Source organism: Crassostrea angulata, chromosome 5, assembly GCF_025612915.1.
Source record: "Crassostrea angulata isolate pt1a10 chromosome 5, ASM2561291v2, whole genome shotgun sequence".
In the NCBI taxonomy this organism is placed as follows: domain Eukaryota; kingdom Metazoa; phylum Mollusca; class Bivalvia; order Ostreida; family Ostreidae; genus Magallana; species Magallana angulata.
In genome coordinates this window covers 41521665-41539548 of record NC_069115.1, presented here as the reverse complement: position 1 = coordinate 41539548, position 17884 = coordinate 41521665, and the positions used below count along the sequence as shown (strand labels likewise).

General features: G+C 33.0%; 1 protein-coding gene across 18 annotated transcripts in view; it reads right to left on the bottom strand.

The window, feature by feature from the left end:
* The window catches only part of LOC128185886 (diacylglycerol kinase zeta-like), a 73256-nt gene that overhangs the window by 29888 nt on the left and 25484 nt on the right, over positions 1–17884 (bottom strand). For 3 of the 18 annotated variants that reach the window (XM_052855586.1, XM_052855587.1, XM_052855585.1), the window contains exons 2-7: positions 9934–9984; positions 8874–8982; positions 8485–8568; positions 6471–6545; positions 2957–3013; positions 2526–2546 (exon numbers count right to left, since the gene is read on the bottom strand). In XM_052855586.1, the coding sequence (XP_052711546.1) occupies positions 2526–2546; positions 2957–3013; positions 6471–6545; positions 8485–8568; positions 8874–8982; positions 9934–9984 (397 nt within the window). Of the gene's footprint in view, positions 1–2525; positions 2547–2956; positions 3014–6470; positions 6546–8484; positions 8569–8873; positions 8983–9933; positions 9985–13910; positions 15892–17884 lie in introns of those variants that run through there. The other 15 variants (XM_052855589.1, XM_052855590.1, XM_052855588.1 and 12 more) reach the window with 12 other exon arrangements.

Sequence of the window (17884 nt, the reverse complement as noted above, 5' to 3'; positions counted from 1 at the left end):
CCACATTTTAGATCCACGAAAATGCTTTGGGGAGAGGATTTAAGTTGATCAGCAAGAAGCCTGAATGACAAGGACACCCCCCCCCCCAACATTCTCACAAATAAAACTTTTGTTTCATACAAAATTTGAAGACAAAAACCCACAAGAAATCATGAATATTTGTACTGTAGATGACTATCAGCTGGCCTCCAGTAAATACATTATTCAGTTATGAAAAATTCATTAAAAGTGAAAAGTCCAGGAAACACGATAACACAATCATGTCAACAAATCAAAAGGTCATGTAAAGTTCAAATCCTGGAAAGAAGGTGGAGGGGGGAGCGAAAGTTGAATGCAATGGAAAGATTGGATGAGGAATATTGTTAATCAGTTTTATCCTGCAGGGGCCAACAGCCATGAAACCAATTGTATAGGGAGGGGATAAGTCAACTCTGTTACCATAAAAAGCTATCAATGATTCAGACAGCTCAGTGTTTATACTTGCCTGGTGCTTCAAATGATTCAGAAGCATTTCTAATATCATCAAAATATCAAAATCATTCGATGTACATATGATCTTTAAAATTCTTCTTTATATTTCTATGATAATATGATTGGTTAGTCATAATATGTTGAAACAAACTATTTCAGAGCACTATTTGACCTTAAAATGACCTCGACCAAATTTTTTTTTCAAAATTAAGATACAAAAAACAGTTTACACAAAAGTACCATTACAGCTATACAGTAAAACTTGGTTATAGCGATGTCCTGGGGACCAATGGATTTACTTCGTTATATCCGTATAACGAATACGCAAAAACAACTATGGCAAATTCACTATGTACATGATTTCTTTCACTAGACTATAATTTTTGCTAATTGGGGCTTAAACTAAAAATACATTACTTCCATACCTTTGATAATCAGATTGTGAATTGAAATATTTATATGAAAATAAATTCATTTAAACTATCATGTTAAATAGTAGTGCAAACTTATTAATTTGTGAAAAATACGATATAAAAGTGTTAAATTTTGTTATTATTCACCGCTACGGGACTCTGTATCAGTTCGCTATATCCATAAATTTGTTATATCCAAATTCACTATAACCGTAAATTTCTGCAAAGGTTTGATAAGAATTTCACTGGGGACGCAAAAAGACTTCGCTATATCCGAGAATTCGCTATAACCTTGTTCGTACTAGGAGAGTTTTACTGTAAAGTAAAATAAAATTCATAATTTCTTAGCTATAAAGATATTAAAAATTTAGATAAACATTGCACATTTTACCACTATCACACGAAAAATCACAAATATAACCTCCAGCTTCATCCATTTTTGCTTCCATTTTTTTTTGGGGGCGTTTTCATAAAAGCTATAATGATGGTTTTCAAATTATCAATTTTTAACAAAAAAGACCAATCTAATAAAGATATATTAATAATGTTTTGTGACAGTACTCTTGACCCGATTCCCAGTAGAACTGTAAAATCATTTCCATTCATAGAAGAGGAAGAATATATCCTATAGAAAATGTCTGGGGGGTTTATGAGACAGCCAGGCGTTAATATTATAACAATCATCATATTGCAACCGAGTTACTACCAAATCAAAAGCACCCACATACTAATCCCACAGCACTCAAATATCAATAGCTATGCACAAATGCCTTCAAAATGAGCTTGTACAATCCCGAAAGAGTTGTTAATTTCTCCATTAGGTTGGTAGAGATTGGTACAGAATGTGTCTAAATTAATTACTAGAAGTTATAATAGATCAAATGAGCTTTTTAGACAATGGTTGTAAAAACATGTACATAAACTAATAAATAATTTTTCTACAATTGTATTTTATTCATTGTTCATTACTAACTTCATATGATATAGTCATCATACATTTGTTCCCTTTAAAGGTTGGCTTGATTTAATTTCTTTAGTAGAAAGAGAAACCTTAAGAGTATCCTGTGTAGGGGCACCAAAATGAATTTCATGATGATATATGTTTCTTGTTCAGTGTCAATCAAAGAAGGGTATTTGATTAAATAACAGTTTGTGCAATTATTAGTTGTCTTTTAAACATTTACCATTCATTGTCTAGCTATTCTAAGAAATTTTTAATGTTCATTTCAAAGAGCAGATTACATCAGAGTCATAACATTAAGAATACAATCGTTAATAGTTGAACCTTTATACTCATCAAATTAGAAATTGAAAGTAGGAAAGAAAATTAATTCATTAACCTAACAATCTCATTGACAATCAATTGGTAGAGATACATTGTACATTTAATGTGTGTGTCCTAAATAAATGATTGCATCATAGACGGAGAGGAAAGACAATTGAGCATGTGCAATTAATTAAAGATTTGATTGGTCATCAGTTAGACAGTACATGTTTACAGTAAGCTAAGTTAAAAAGAATGTGTGCTGTTTTTCTTTTTTATTCCAGATGTTTACACACACACGCACACGTACGCGCACACATGCACACAGACAAACAGGATCAGATAATCTGCATTGTAAAAACCAGAGCTCAACGTACCGAGGGTTCACAGTCATTGTCCTGTAAGACAGCAACACAATTATAACCAATTTTAACAGCCAACATTTACACAATATCAAATTACACCGTATATCAGACTTATTTTGGTATGTAATATACAATAACATTTCCTTTGGAGGTGGTTTAAAGTATCAACATTTTTTTATATATCATATAAAATCGAACACTGTCACAATGAAATAAATTTATTAATAAATCTGTCACAATGAAACTTAAATTTCTGCAAACTTATTTTACCAAAAACTAGAGGAGCACATTTAAAAATTTTCTGATATACAGTATAGCAATCAGGGTGCAGTAAAAAAAAATTCACGAAGAAGGGGTGCAATGTATTTACTATATATACACGTAGCAAATTCATGCAGCATTTTGCTGTCATAACAAATTACAAAGTTTCATTTTTCTCTTACCTCTCGATAGTTTCTTACACCTGCTTCACGGAATGTTGGTTTACATCTAAGGTTTTTCTGAAGAAGAAAAAATCAAATTAAAGGAAGCAAGAATAGTACTGTATTAAAGTTATGCAGTGTTTGGTATCAGGTGCTAAGAGAGGGTCAATGATCTAGTTTCACTCGATTTCATCTAAATGAAGATCCGAATTAATTAAGACACTCAAGGGCATAGCTAAATCCTATTAAGCCAAAATTACTATGTTTAGCAAGTATTCGTTTTTAGCTTCATTTACTATTTTCTAGGAAATAAAACGATTTCTGGTCTGCAACATGCACTGTCCCTATTTTTGTCTTGGACATTGCAATCACTGCAAAGCCACTCAGCGTTATTCAAATGAACCCGTTCAAGACAATCAGTCAATCTGTACACCAGGACATTCACCGACGTGCGACATGGCAATTCATCAGTGATCTCAAAAAAATATTTTGGTGTTTTTTTTGCCTGACGGAATTTCAGTCGTAAAGTAATTCAATTTGAGTATCTCCACAACACAAATGAAAAATTGGCCCTATATATTATAAATTATGCAGTGCCTGAAAAAAAAATTAGCAACTTTGTAAGGAAAAAGCCATCATTAACCAAGGAAGTGAGTATCATGTTGGTATAACAGATTATAAAAGGAATTTTTTTTTCAGGGAAAATAAGCAATTGTTTGTTTAGAAATTCAGCAATAATTCTCATCACAAACTTGTTAAGCTTTTTCCTAACCAAAGACTATAAACAAATTACATTTCGCTGTGTATTCTATTTCTTTTTTTTTTGGTGGAAAGCAGCTTCCGCTAAAATGAAGCATATCGCTAAATGATATCCATATATATATTATGATAGGTACATTTAGAAAAACAATAATTCAAATTTAAAACAGCATTGAAAAATCAATGTCAGTCAAATATTGTCTACGCAAAATATAATATGTTTACAGTAACCTTTACATACCCATATGTAGATACTGATGCAGTCACTTTAATACATAAGAAAATGATTGATGCATCTCCCATATTAGATGAAGATTTTCAAACACAGACATAGGAATACTTAGTAGTCTAATGAATTCTATTTACAATAACTAATTTGATAGATTTTTTATATTACGGCTCTCATATATAAATAAACAAAGGACAATACGGTACATAATAGCTGGGTAATAGACTCAGGGGTCACAAATGATGTACAGAAGAGCTGAAGACACGGAGGTCACAAATTATTTCTGTCTGGCCGGGTCTTATCAAATCTTTTTCTGGCCAAGAAATTTTTTTCCACAGATCAAAGATATTCCCAAAATTGTCTTTTGTTTTTTATTTATAGAAAGTATTGTCTGTGTGTGTTCTTCAGATATTGAGCCATCTGGGCTATATTTGGCATATTATTTGTTTACTAGAGCGGTCCCTGACAAAGCACCATTGATAGAAGAGAGCTTTCTGGAGACGGATGGATTATTAGCAACAATCGTTACACCAACTGACATTGTATAATAATAATGGTAAAATATTTATACAGAGAGATTATTTATACAGCGAAGATATAATCCTTTCAATATCATTTGTATATGATGTGGATGCTCCAAAAAATAGATTGGGTTCCACTTAAAGAATCATATATCAGGAATTAAAAACGAGGCTTGCATTTTATCTCTTGATACAGAAGCCATTTAAGGCTGGTGAAAATGGGTATAATAGGATTACTTTTTCATAATCTCCCAGGAAAAAGGGAACATAAAACACAATGAAATAAAGAATTAAAGAGGTGTCAAGTATTTGAGTTAATTAAAATTCAACATTAAATTGTTGCATTATAATTACGGTACTAAAATGTCAAAGAATCAATTCTTCTTTTTTTTAAACATCACCTCTACTCAACACAAAGTAATGGCCTAGACAATATTTTCATGCTACAAATTAAATCTCTGAAGAGCCACCTTGACACTGTACGTGTTTCACATTAAATATTCTTCTGAATCAATGGACTTCATGAGTTATTGCAGTTCATTTCCAGTTCCTTCTTCATAGTACATTAATTTCAATTTGGTGTTAATGTCTTAAATTTCCACGCAGAGCTTCATTTTCAATAGTACTTCCAGTTTATTGCTCCCTCAGCACGATATTCTGTATCAGAAGTTGTTTTGCCACCAAAGATATGAGTGAAAGGTAGAAATGTCATTGAGTACTCAAGTACTTGACTATCGCTCAGTCATGCCGATCATTGACCATAATTTTCTTAGTTGATTACTCGTTATAGAGTAAAGAAAAAAATTCAAAACAATTTTCCTCGTTTCTTTATGCAGCATTTTTTTGGCTTCGAATAAAAGTAAGAGTTTTCTTTTCTCCGCATTTTTGATAATGTTACACTCTGTTCCACCGAACGGATTTCCCTGGTATATTTTTTAAGGGGCTGAAAATTGATCTCCTTTGAATTTGTAGATCAGATTATTATTTTGAATAGAATTACTTATGCAAACATGTACTTGAAGAGATCAATATGTGGTTCTGCTAATCCGTTATTTATTGGATTAGATGTTAGTATTAATCAAAATTTAATCATATCATATCAAGGTGTTTTTTTTTTAATAATTATTATTAATAACTTTAATTGTTGATTTTGCATGGCAGGGGACAATGACTTAACATCTCACATTTGATTTGCCTAAGATGATATGGAACGCAGTTATGTGTAAGCGCCCAAGAAAAAGGAAAAGCTAAGACATTAGCTTAAGCATATTTAGATAAAATACTTTTTCATTTATTTGAAATCAAATACACCTAGTGCATATTATCCTTAGTTTTTTTAATGGTTTATGGTTTAAGATATGGTGAATGTGATAGCAGCATTATTTGATTTCAAAAGGACACACAGTTTCAAATAAATCAACAAGTACTCGACTATCGTTTGACTAAAGGCTTTGATTAATCGACTAAGACACCCGAGTAAAATTGACATCCCTTAGTAGTGAAAGGTATTTCAGTATACAATGTTAATGCATGGAACTAAGTGATATCTAGTGAATCAAAGCTTCATAGAGGTCCAGTGTAACATCTCCATCAAAAAGAAGAGAAGCTAGTGATTAAATGCGATCAGAACTGTACCACAATTACAAGTACACAACTCCTGCAACAGACAGTCATTGACAATGTTATTGAGCCTTGTACACCAAAACTAAGTACCAAAGTACCTACTAAGAAATGTGCAAAAGGTATATGCAAGATTTCTTTATAGTTACACTATTCACTAGAATATAAACATAAAAAAATTGCAAAGAGTATGGGCCTATAGTATACACATTAATAGTTATACACCTAACCCTGAGTAATTATTATCAAATAAAACTATTTTGCATGATGAAATTTAATTCAATTTTAATATTATTTATGTAGCAAGTTATTTTTCATGAACTTAACATAAAGCAAATTGGTAATTTGCCACCTATAATTAATACATTTTGTATTTGACTTTCCATACATTTTTAAAGTGCTTTACCTTCTCCAGAAGAGGAATACACATGGTATGAGCCACAATTTTACAAGCAACACATTTCTTTCTTGGTCCAGTTTTCTACAAAAAACAAAACAAAACAAACTTATATGTATATAAATTAAAATATAAATGTAAAAAAGATGGGTTTGAAAAAACTATTAAATATTTCATGCAATGGCATATGCTGCATCTTGCAAATGTGACAAAGCAAATCTTTCATATAAAATTGCAGACTGTCACATATTATTAATTGAAGCAATATATGTACATGCATTTTCAAATAATTATACAGGTTCAGTAAAACAGGTTATAGTGAACACGCTTATAATGAATTGACGCTTACAGCGAAGAGATTTTCATTCCCTGTGACTTTATAACATGTTGTAAACTTGACAGATATAACGAACTATGCTTATAATGAAGTAAAGTTGCCTGTTCCTGGGACTTCGTTATAAGCGTGTTTTACTGTATGTGTGTTTGTGATCCCTCTGATATCCATGTAGAGGCCCCTGACTAAAAGCACTGTCATTGCAGCACTCATACTTTTAATAACTTTATTAATATTTAATTGAAATATTGATTAATCAATGTGAATGCTAAGATAAGCTAGTTTTGACACTTTCAAGAAAGAATTAGTCTTTGACCTTTGAAGTAGATGAGCTAGGGAATTCAAAAACTCAATTATAAAATGTTCTACTGTAAATAACGAAAACAGTTGAAGCTACAAATAATATTTCAGGTATGGTTTAATGCTCTCTATCACACATATACTTGTCAGAATGCTATTAAACTATTATATTGAAGTATCAAATATACCACCGATTTTTGTCCATAGAGTCTTGTATTAATGTCAAAAATCTGACATCCATCAATGATGCACAGATAATTCCATTTTGTAGATTTATTTCAGTTTTACTGGTTTCAGCCTAATTGCTTCATTTCCCTATAAACTATTGTAGGTATCCAATCCCTCCAGGGATTCCCGGAGACCATTCAATTTTCCATTAGCCCATCAAATCCTGATCACAAAATACTTAAGCGTTAATATTAGGATCCAGTTCTGCCATTCTTGTTTCATCAGTTTCTCCTCTTTTTGTCTGTCAGGCCGACAGACTGATTTGAAGACCTTCATACCATTTTTATCAAGCTTGCATCTTCGACCTTTATCGAAATTCTCCCTTAAGATTTCAAGCAACAAAATTACAATTGCTAAACTTATTACCCTACGAAGCTCAGGTCAGATAAAAGCAAGGATCAGCCATACTATTTTCTCTTTCAGGTTTAATTGCTTTCTGACAATATCCTTCAATTCGTTTACAGGATTAACACTTTGTGGACCCTTGTGCAAAGTATGATCAGTGAAGTTAAAAAAGTGCTCCCTGGTCACACATAAACAAATTTCCTCCGTAATTCAAATTCCAATAATCAATTTGCTCGGAAATACGGAGAAAATAAAATAAACCTAATACAGAAATATTTCACCTCTTATCCTCACTTAACCCTGGAATTCACCAGCAGTACTCTCAGATATTTCACCAATTCCTGCTTTTAATAAAAGATTTGCAATTGTCGTTCATAAATAGTGCGACTATATAGTGAATCTACCATTACATGTACATAGAGCAACAGTTTATAGGGATATTTTGATTCTATATATTAAGTAAAACTCTTTACATCCTAGTAAGTTCATACACTGTGGGGAATAATATTAAGTTCACTGTAGGCAGGAATTCATTATGAGTGTTTTCACTATAAATGTGTTTTACTGTATACAGCGGATTTTTCTTAATTGTTCAAGCTAAACACTGCTTGCTTGTTAGCAATTTTTATCATGTGAGAGAGAGAGAGAGAGAGAGAGAGAGAGAGAGAGAGAGAGAGAGACTGACTCAATTTGAGCTCCCATTCCCATCTGCTCTATACCACTGGAGATAGGAATTAAGCACCATGCAACCTGCTGGTCTGGAAGACACAGACAAATCTGCCTGTAACTACAACCTGCCATAGAAAACATTCTCACCAGACAATCCGGCTCCATGGCGTAGCAGTAATCGCCCGATGCATTGGTTTCCACCCACATGTGATCACTGTTGACTGCTTGGTCCTAAAACAGACCACAATGTCTTAGACAATCAGACTTTTAAATTAACTCATTCATTGTGCTGATATTCAACTCATTTACTGGTGGATACATTGTTTTGATAGTGCAGGTTACAAATACAGTACTATAATGGTGAATTTGATTTCTTTTCTATTGTTATCTAAAATCTTTACATTATAGATATATATGCATAACCAATAAAATACATCAGGCATCTCAGACTGAAATTTGATGCAACTGTTGACCAATCAGCTTTAATCTTCATGAACCAGTAAAGTAGCCAATCAAGAGAGCTAGAGCAAACTAACCGACCAATCGACTGTTGACCTGAGTTCCCTTCTCCTGAAGCCTGATTGCTCTGCATGGCTTGGATGAAGATAGTTTGTGTTGCTGAAAGTGCTCTTTGAAATGGCTTTCCTAAAAGAAACAAAAAAGATTTACAGTAAAAGGAAAACAAAATTTAGTAATGGTTTAAAATTTTATGATACAACATTCAAAGTACAAAGGTTCATCTGCTACAATGTTCACCAGTTATCTATTAATCAGAACAATGGTATAATCAGCAAATTCAGTAACCAGTTAAGTCATAAAAATTCAAATAATTAAATTTTGTACATTCTAAATCAGTTCTTAATTCCTTTTGATTTTCATGACTAGAATTTACTTCAACTGAAGTCATGAAAATACCAGTAAGGCCCTTTAGGCTTGCATGATTGTGGGGGAAAATGGGTCAATGATTCAGGTGACTTAAAAAAACTAGAGATTGTTCAAATGATCAGGTAAATACCAGTATGAATCAGGTACTGAAAAACCTCCATAAAAAACCAATGACCTTTTGACCCCTGATTAAACATAACCTTCTACAGCATAATTGATGATGCATATAAACAATATCATCTTATTGATGACTGCATGTAGTCCTATTGTTTTACTTTTACAATGCATCCTAATAAATCATTGATGATAGTCATATAGTCTTACTCTAATCAACATCAAAAGATATTTCTACTATCATATTCAGAAAAGAATTATGAAGTTTTAATATGTTTACTATAATTATATTACCTGTACTATTTCAGAAAATGGATATCAGTAATGAAAAAGCAACAACTTTGGATCAATTGTCTTGCATCCAATAGTCGGCAAAGCATGCTTGTGTTTGGAACAGTTATTTTCTTACAAAATATGATTTTGGAAAAATGAACAACTTACTAGAAGTAAGTTTTGAGCATCAAACACTTTTAAAAATACATTAGCTGAAAAGCTGTTGTTTGAACTCCTATCAAGAATTAGTCACAATTGGTTGACCATTTGAACTACTGTCGGTGCCAGCTTTATAGACCTATAGACCTTAATCTTGAACAGTACCTGGGATCTTTAATTGCATTTGACCTTGTCAAGAAACAACCATTGGGCTCCCTACAATGAATTGAAATTTATATTCAATGTTTTAAAAAACCAAAATTGTTTTTTATTTTATCATGCAGCTATTATATAGTAAATAATATTAATATAATATTGAAATCCATTTTATATGATTAATCTTATTTTAATTCTAAAGATTTCCTAAATATATGTTGGTCTTTGCAAGAAATATAATAGGATTAAAAACATACTAGGATTTTTTTAAAAATCCTTTTATTCAAATTAAAAACTAATTAAAATCATAATATATGTTCAATGTCCTATTCAGAATATAATGAATACAATTTTAAATAAATTGTATTTTGGATCAAAAATGAAACACACAAATTTCTGTTCTCATGCTTAAATCTTAATTGTAAATCGTGATTGTCGCAATTATGACAAATTCAAGTGTGAAACATTGATGTTTGCAACATCAAAACATGAAAACAAAATTCAATTTAAAATCTGAATTATTCCTTTTTTTTTAATGAGATCCTGAAAATTGAGATAATCATTTATTCATTCCATTCCTTTTGAAAGATAAGTTTTCAATTCTGTTTATTGATTATTTTATAATTACCATGATCAAGGAATTAGGCATTAAGGACAAAGAATGAACTTATTATTAATGCAAAAATTTCACAATGGAGGGTTATATTTCTCGGAAGGTAATTAAAACAAATTACAAAAATTGATCTGTATGAAATAAAGGCACATATCCTGTTTCTCACACTGACACCAATTCAGGATAAGTTACTGACAGAATTTCATGGTGCTTTTTCAAAATTTTCAAAAATATGTGACCAATATGCAAGAATCTTCCTCACAGAAATTCAGCATGTATAACTCAACAGCATACACATTGCAATAAATGTCTAGTTGCTGATTGACATGGAGCATACTTTTGCAGAGCCTCTTCCTTGTTTACATGTGTGAGAATGTTCGCAGTGAACATCTGCCATATAGATCCCTCTGATAACAGTAAGCTACATATCCCAACAGGAGACAGCAGAAAAGTAAACTGCTTCACGAAAGGCTGAGCTATATAAAAATCTATCTGCTTCTTCCTCAAAGCTGAGAGTTTCAATCTAGCTATGAGGAGTCACTTCTTTATCTTTAATTACAGACCCTTGTCCAAATTGATCAGAATTATGAATCGACAGTTACAAATTCTTGTTTTCTTTGTAATCTTACTTGATTGACATCTTCTATCTGATACTCTATATAAAGATGCCATACCAGCTGACTTTGTATACCATACTTTATGTGCAATATCATCTTCAAGCAAGAAGAATACACTAATATCATTTACCAGATATCCATTTTTTTGTTGCGAGTCACAAAATTTGCAAAAATGGGGAAAATCTGTAACATTTTTAATTTGCGTCAGTCATTTTTTGCAATTTAAAAAGTTTGTTATAGAAAATGATACAGGATATAATTTCTGCGTATTCAATTATTTGCGATTTAATATAGATCGCGAAAAAAGCGAAAATTAGGTCATCGCGAAAATTACCGGACATGCAGTAGTTCTTTGGTAGCTATATAGAAACTAATTCTTCTTTCAATCATTAAAGAAGTTATTATGGAAAACATTATTAATCTATTATCATGATAAATTTTATAATGTCAAAGGCTAAAGCGTTTAAAAACATAAGATTTTGAATTTAAGACAAATTTTCAAGTGTATTAACATGTTTATCAAACAGGTCTTTAGAAGTTTGCATCTGTTCGGTTCAAGGCCATTGTTTTATCACCTCCCTTGTTGCATCTTATGAAATCGCTGCTGTAAAATTGCAGTGGCATGTACAGAATCAAACCAGGAATCTCTTCCAACATTTTTTTAATAACATATAAACAACACGTACAATTATGAGTGCCGGAAAATTGTTGAAGGTGATTACCCTTAAGATAAACAGGAAGTTGCTCTCTCGTTTATAAACATGATAAAAAAGAGACAAATTTACCGTAGTCGTTGATTACAATTTCTGCTCAGACATCCTATACAGCAAGATCCAAGATCATATTCCATGCATTTCGAAATTTGTTTTTTCATATTGACAGCTAAGTTCTTCTTAATTAATCACTTTGGAGAAAATTTTCCACCAAAAATTCTCTATCTAAATGGATAGAGGCCCAAAAATTGACAGTAATTTCAGTGGAAATATAAAATGCCCAATCATTCCGAGGAAAATAACCTTTCCAGAAATGATAATCTTTTGCAAAGATTTATCTTCTACCATTTAGATAGAACCACTGAGACCTTCATATTGAACTTGCATCTGAATGCTTTGAAAAAACATTGTGTTAAAAATTTCAGCTTCAAAAGTTTATTATCATTTCCAGTAACAAGCCAAAAAGATGATAAAACTTATTTCTCCACAGGCTGGTGATAAATGCTACCATGGACTGAGATAGTGAAAAAAGAAACATGAGTTTATAATCTGCAGTGTTCTGATTGCAAACATCAACTTCCTACAGATCATGTAGAATTTTCAAACAAAAAGTGTGAAGTAATTCATTCCAACAAAAAAAAATATATCAAAAGAGTCACGATGAAGCATGATTTCAAAAGAACATTTGATTCTTTTGAATACTCATCAAATTTTCCACTACATGCATTAAAATTGTAGTTTTCATTTTGTCAATATTCTCTATTTTTCTAGCTTTGAATTCTTATCTGCATTTTTTTGCTTTTATGTGTGTGTACTTTAGTCTTTACTGTTTAATCTCTAATCAGTTGAAAGTACACTTTGTTTTCAAAACATTGAGTCCTAAAAATGCACTTGACAATGGCAGATTTTCTTTTCAAACAAATTCAGAAATATAAAGATATTAATGACAATTTGCACCTTAGCCTTTCTGCGTATTAAAAATAGCAGATGTGCAACTCTACGAAATCACAAACTTCCCTGAATGATTTATCAATATTCCTCTCCTCAAAAGTGCGTATTAACAATTTTTATCAACACTACTTCTGCATTTACCCTGCCACCGTCAATTGACCATAAATTCAATTTGTGGCCATTTCGCACCTTTCAATACATCATCTCAATTGATTCACAGTTTTTTCAATGATATATCGTAGCTCTTCTATAGTTTTCAATGCCTGTCGATTAATCTGATTTGTTGATCCTTCCTGTCTGAAGAAGCTTGGTTCTTCCTGTGTTTGCCGAGGAATTACACTGTTATTTTCACTCCTGATTTCTACTGTTTGCACAGCAATCAGAAGGATTTTTTTCTGATAATAAGCTATTTATAAACAGTGAGATGTTCCTATATTAGCAACTTTCTAAATCTGGGTTATCATCAGCAATGGCAAAATAGAAAAGCGGCAGAGACACATATTTTCCCCCACTTCGACCAAATACTGACACTTAGAGGATGGGAAGAAAAAAAATGTTATCAAATGTCATAACTAGCTCATAATGACATTCAACTAAATCTATTTTGGAATAAAAGGCAAAATGACTTGATATTCTTGTAAAAATATGAACTTAATTGATTAGACACTGACACATCTAGAATACCTTTATAAACCATTGTTACAGCAAGCCTTTCTTGCTTATTAACTAAACAATGCTGATAAAAATCTTCTCCATCCCCAATCCAGCTGATTCACATATCATGCTATGATGAAAACTCAGTACTTAGTCCTTCAATCCCATTATGTGCGGAATGCACATCTTTCTGCATAACAAAGCAGAAAGATAAACGAGCAACATTAATTGACACAGTGCAGCTGCACTCTCTGGCCTTTTGTAATAGTTCCAAGTAAACAATGTGGAAAATTCACATAAAAAGGACGAAAAATTTCTACATTATTTACATTTTTGAAGGATGGAAAGTGTGAGAAAGGCTATGGGGAGGGGGAGAGGATAATGGCCATGAAATGGGGTAATTATAATTAAGGGAAGAATATTATTAATATAACTTACGGTGATGCTGTAATAGCTTTATAATGCTTCTCCTCCTCTGTGGGTAAATTAACATCCACAGATGTGGATCGAACCTGCGACTTCAAATTCACATCTAGCAACCCCTCATCAAAAGAGTCCTGTCTCTGCACCATTCCACGGTTAGCATTAACCGGCAAAGCTGTGACCTCTGAACTTGAGTTGGATTGCAATAAAGCTCCATCTAGAGAAGTGGAGCGATGTTGCCGGATAACAGGGACTTCTAAGGTGACAGCGTTCGTGTAAGGGCGGTCCTCTTTGGGAGATTTGCGGTCTTCCGGAGAAGGAGAATGTGAGTGGGAACTCCTTGGATAACCACAATCTGGCGAGCAGCTCTTGTTCCTGGCTGAGTCCTTTGAGTAGGGCTCAGCGTCACTCTCCTTGTCACCATGATCTCCTTGTGAGGATTCATCCGACAGATAAAAGTCTATGTCTGAGGTTAAGGAGCCGTCATCTGACGATGTGGTATAACTAGTGCTGGACGAAGCCAGGTATTCCTCACTGCCGTTATAATATCCATTTCCATTTAAGCCCCCGTGTTCTCTCTCTGCATATCTTTCCATGTGAACACAATGGATGCACAGTTTAGGAATATCCATCGAAGTCCTTCTCTTTGCTCTCGGAATCCGTAAACTGTTCCAACTTCTGGTCTCTCTCTCAGAGCCATTGTCATCAGAAGACTCGGCACTCCAACTACGAGATCCAATCGTGCAAGAATCAAAGGAGTGACATCGCCTCCCTGTCATAGGAACCTGGAGAAACTCATTGTTCTCCGAACACAGAGAACTGGAATCAAAACTTGTGGACCTTCCCCTGTGTTCAAGAGGGACCTCCAGGCCAATGGAAGCGCTAGGACTTGGTTCCTCAATTGAAACGTGTTTTTGCTTTGAAAGACAGAGCTTTGGAATTTCAAAAGATGGAGACCTACTTCTAGATCTTCGAAACAGATGCATATTTTTTTTTTCAGGCTTGTCCTCTCTGTAATTGTTTCTTTGCCACCATAACTTAATTATGATCTCCAAGCCGAATTACATGCTACAGCGAGATTATACACTCAAGAACTATGTCGCTAGCATTGTACCTAGAACATGCCTCAGTTTAGCAGCTCAAGAGAACAATGAAATCAATCCTTTAGTCTGCACTCCACACACACAAGCAATTGTTCTGTGACAAAGTCAAACATTTCTTTGGTTACTGGGTCAGATCACCTCCAATATGGCACCCTCCATGAAACCAGATGCTGGTAGAAAAAGGACCCAATTTCCAAGATTGAATATTGACCAATTTTTTTTTTTCCTTTTTTACTTCCATAAACCTAAAGATTCCCACTCCTCATCTGCTTACTCGCAGAGACAATAGAATTTCCTGGAGATTAAAAGCAATAACTTGAAAAATCAATATCTACCTCCATGCACTGTTACAGTTATTAATTCTTCACACCTGAAAAATGACAAAACGTCCTCTTGTATTCCTCCCAAGGTAAAATATTGTATATATTTGAAAAGTACTTGTTCTGTCAAATAACATATCTAGAGCAATAAGGAAGCAGTGACAATTGCACAGCAAAGAAAGCCTTTCTTTCTGTTAAAATGTTTTATGTCCAAAAAATCACGTTTTCCATAGCCAAGAATGAATCAAACGTCACTTCCACAAAATTCCAGTGAAAATAAATGCAAAGTTCTCATACATCATCTGCTTTGGGGTGAATTCTATAGCAAAACTATAAACACATTGTAATATATACAATGTTTTCAGGAGGAGGGAAAATATCCGACACATCAAAGAGTCCTTCAACCAATCACAGAGCCTGACAGCTGACGAGAAAAAAAATCAATCGATTTGACATTTAATGAATGAATGTTTGTACTCTGAGAAATCTATATACTACACACTGGCACACTTTACAACTTGAGATATAAGCTGCAACACATGACAGCATGGAGCTGCTGGCCGGGTAATCCCCTACAGTAATCAGTTGGCACATGGTTTAAAGATGATTGGAGAGAGAGAGAGAGAGAGAGAGAGAGAGAGAGAGAGAGAGAGAGTTGTAAGTCACATTAATACCTTTGAAATAAAAACAAATTACAGAAAAAACATATGAATAAATCAACAGTGTGTAATACCACATGATTTCAAAATAATTGGAAACTCAGAGAGAGAGAGAGAGAGAGAGAGAGAGAGAGAGAGAGAGAGAGAGATTTCACCAAAATCATTATTATGTTATATTTCATACTTTTAGTCATAACATGAATTGAATCATTCTGAACCTCAAAATAATTTGATAAATTGAGTCTTTTTTTTTTTTCATGAGTTCGACATGTATATGTAGGCATTTGAGTACTTTTAAAAGGAAGGAGAGAACACAACAGACATATGATGTAACAATGAAAAGATCTTACAATTGTGCACTCAAGAAAAGTTCTTCAAACTTGTTACACATAAGAATAGGCATGTTTTTTCTGTGCAGACATTTCATTAGTTGTAGGCATTATCAGGCCTGGAGATCTGCTTTTAATCTATTTTCCTCCCCGTCCAATATTACGTGGAACAAAACAATATTGTATAACAATATATCTTTAATGAAATTGAATTGTAATATTGTATGAGGAAATATCCTGCAAAGCTTAAAAAAGAATAAGAAGAAAATGACATTTTCTAGAACCATGTTCCTGAAAATTAAATTTTAAAAATTCATTTATTCAGTCCCCTAGGTTTTTCAAATGATGTTTTGTCAAATCAAACAAGGAAGGCCTAATAGACTCATATCTAGTACCAAGTTCTGTGTGTATGGATACCATTTAGAACCAGATAGAATTCCCTTCTGTTGATACTCAAATTGTTCCCATCAAATATGCATGGATATATTAGTATCAGAATTTGCACCAAATTGAATAATTCAGGAGCGATGTAAGGTGTTAATTCCCGGCAGAGAAGATTGTTTTACGACACATTTTCTCTGGACATGTGTTAAAATGTCACAACAAAACCAAATGTAATCAGGAGACAGGAAATAATTTCACTACGTCTGTCACAAAGATAAATTTTCCATTTTTATATGCCATATACCAACAGCATACCTAATGATGCCTCAAAATAAAGTGCAATTATATCAAATTTATTATAGGCCTTCAATGATTATATTCATATTTAATGGACCTCCAGAGGTTTTAACAAACAGTCGAATGCACTCCGACAAAACAGTACCAGTGAACTCAATTGTTGAAATATTAAATCTCTTCTGTCCACTTGCAAATAGAGATCTAGCCTCTGAAATAAAATCCCCAAAACAACACAATGGGCCCGAAACTCTAAAGCATTAAGAGTGCCGCATTATATGATTCTTGATTAGAATTAGAAGTATCTCTGGGAGTTTCATTCAGGCGCACTGATGTAACAGCTGAAGATGTTGTACTTTTAAAAAAAACACAATAGAATTGGAAATAACCGAATTCTTAGGGTACAGAAATCTATAACTGGTTCAGTTAGCTGGCAGTAATATTATGTTTTGTAATTCATTTCCTCCTAAACAAATTAAAAATCACGGTCATCAAAGACTTCAGAATAATTGCATGATTTCAATTAATCAATTAGCATGATAAAAGCATTTCTTAACTTAATTTTTAATAATCTCTTATTGCAAAGATGTCATCCAGTAAAAAGTCATGCCATGTTTCTTTTATTTTCTATAATTGTGACGATTTTGAAGACATGGTAAAGAGTAGCTGCATTACTTTGATTCAATCACACTTTATAACAAGAGGCCCATGAGCCACATCCACTCACCTGAGCAACGAATTAAACACAATAAAACCAGCTTAATGGAACCATAGTTATACAAAATATCTGGACAAATTTTTTAATTATATCATGTATAAAAAGATTTTCAACAAATTTTCCCCAGCTGATATTCTTTTGTTAAACATAGGGCCTCTTTTGAAACTGGCTGATTTCATTGT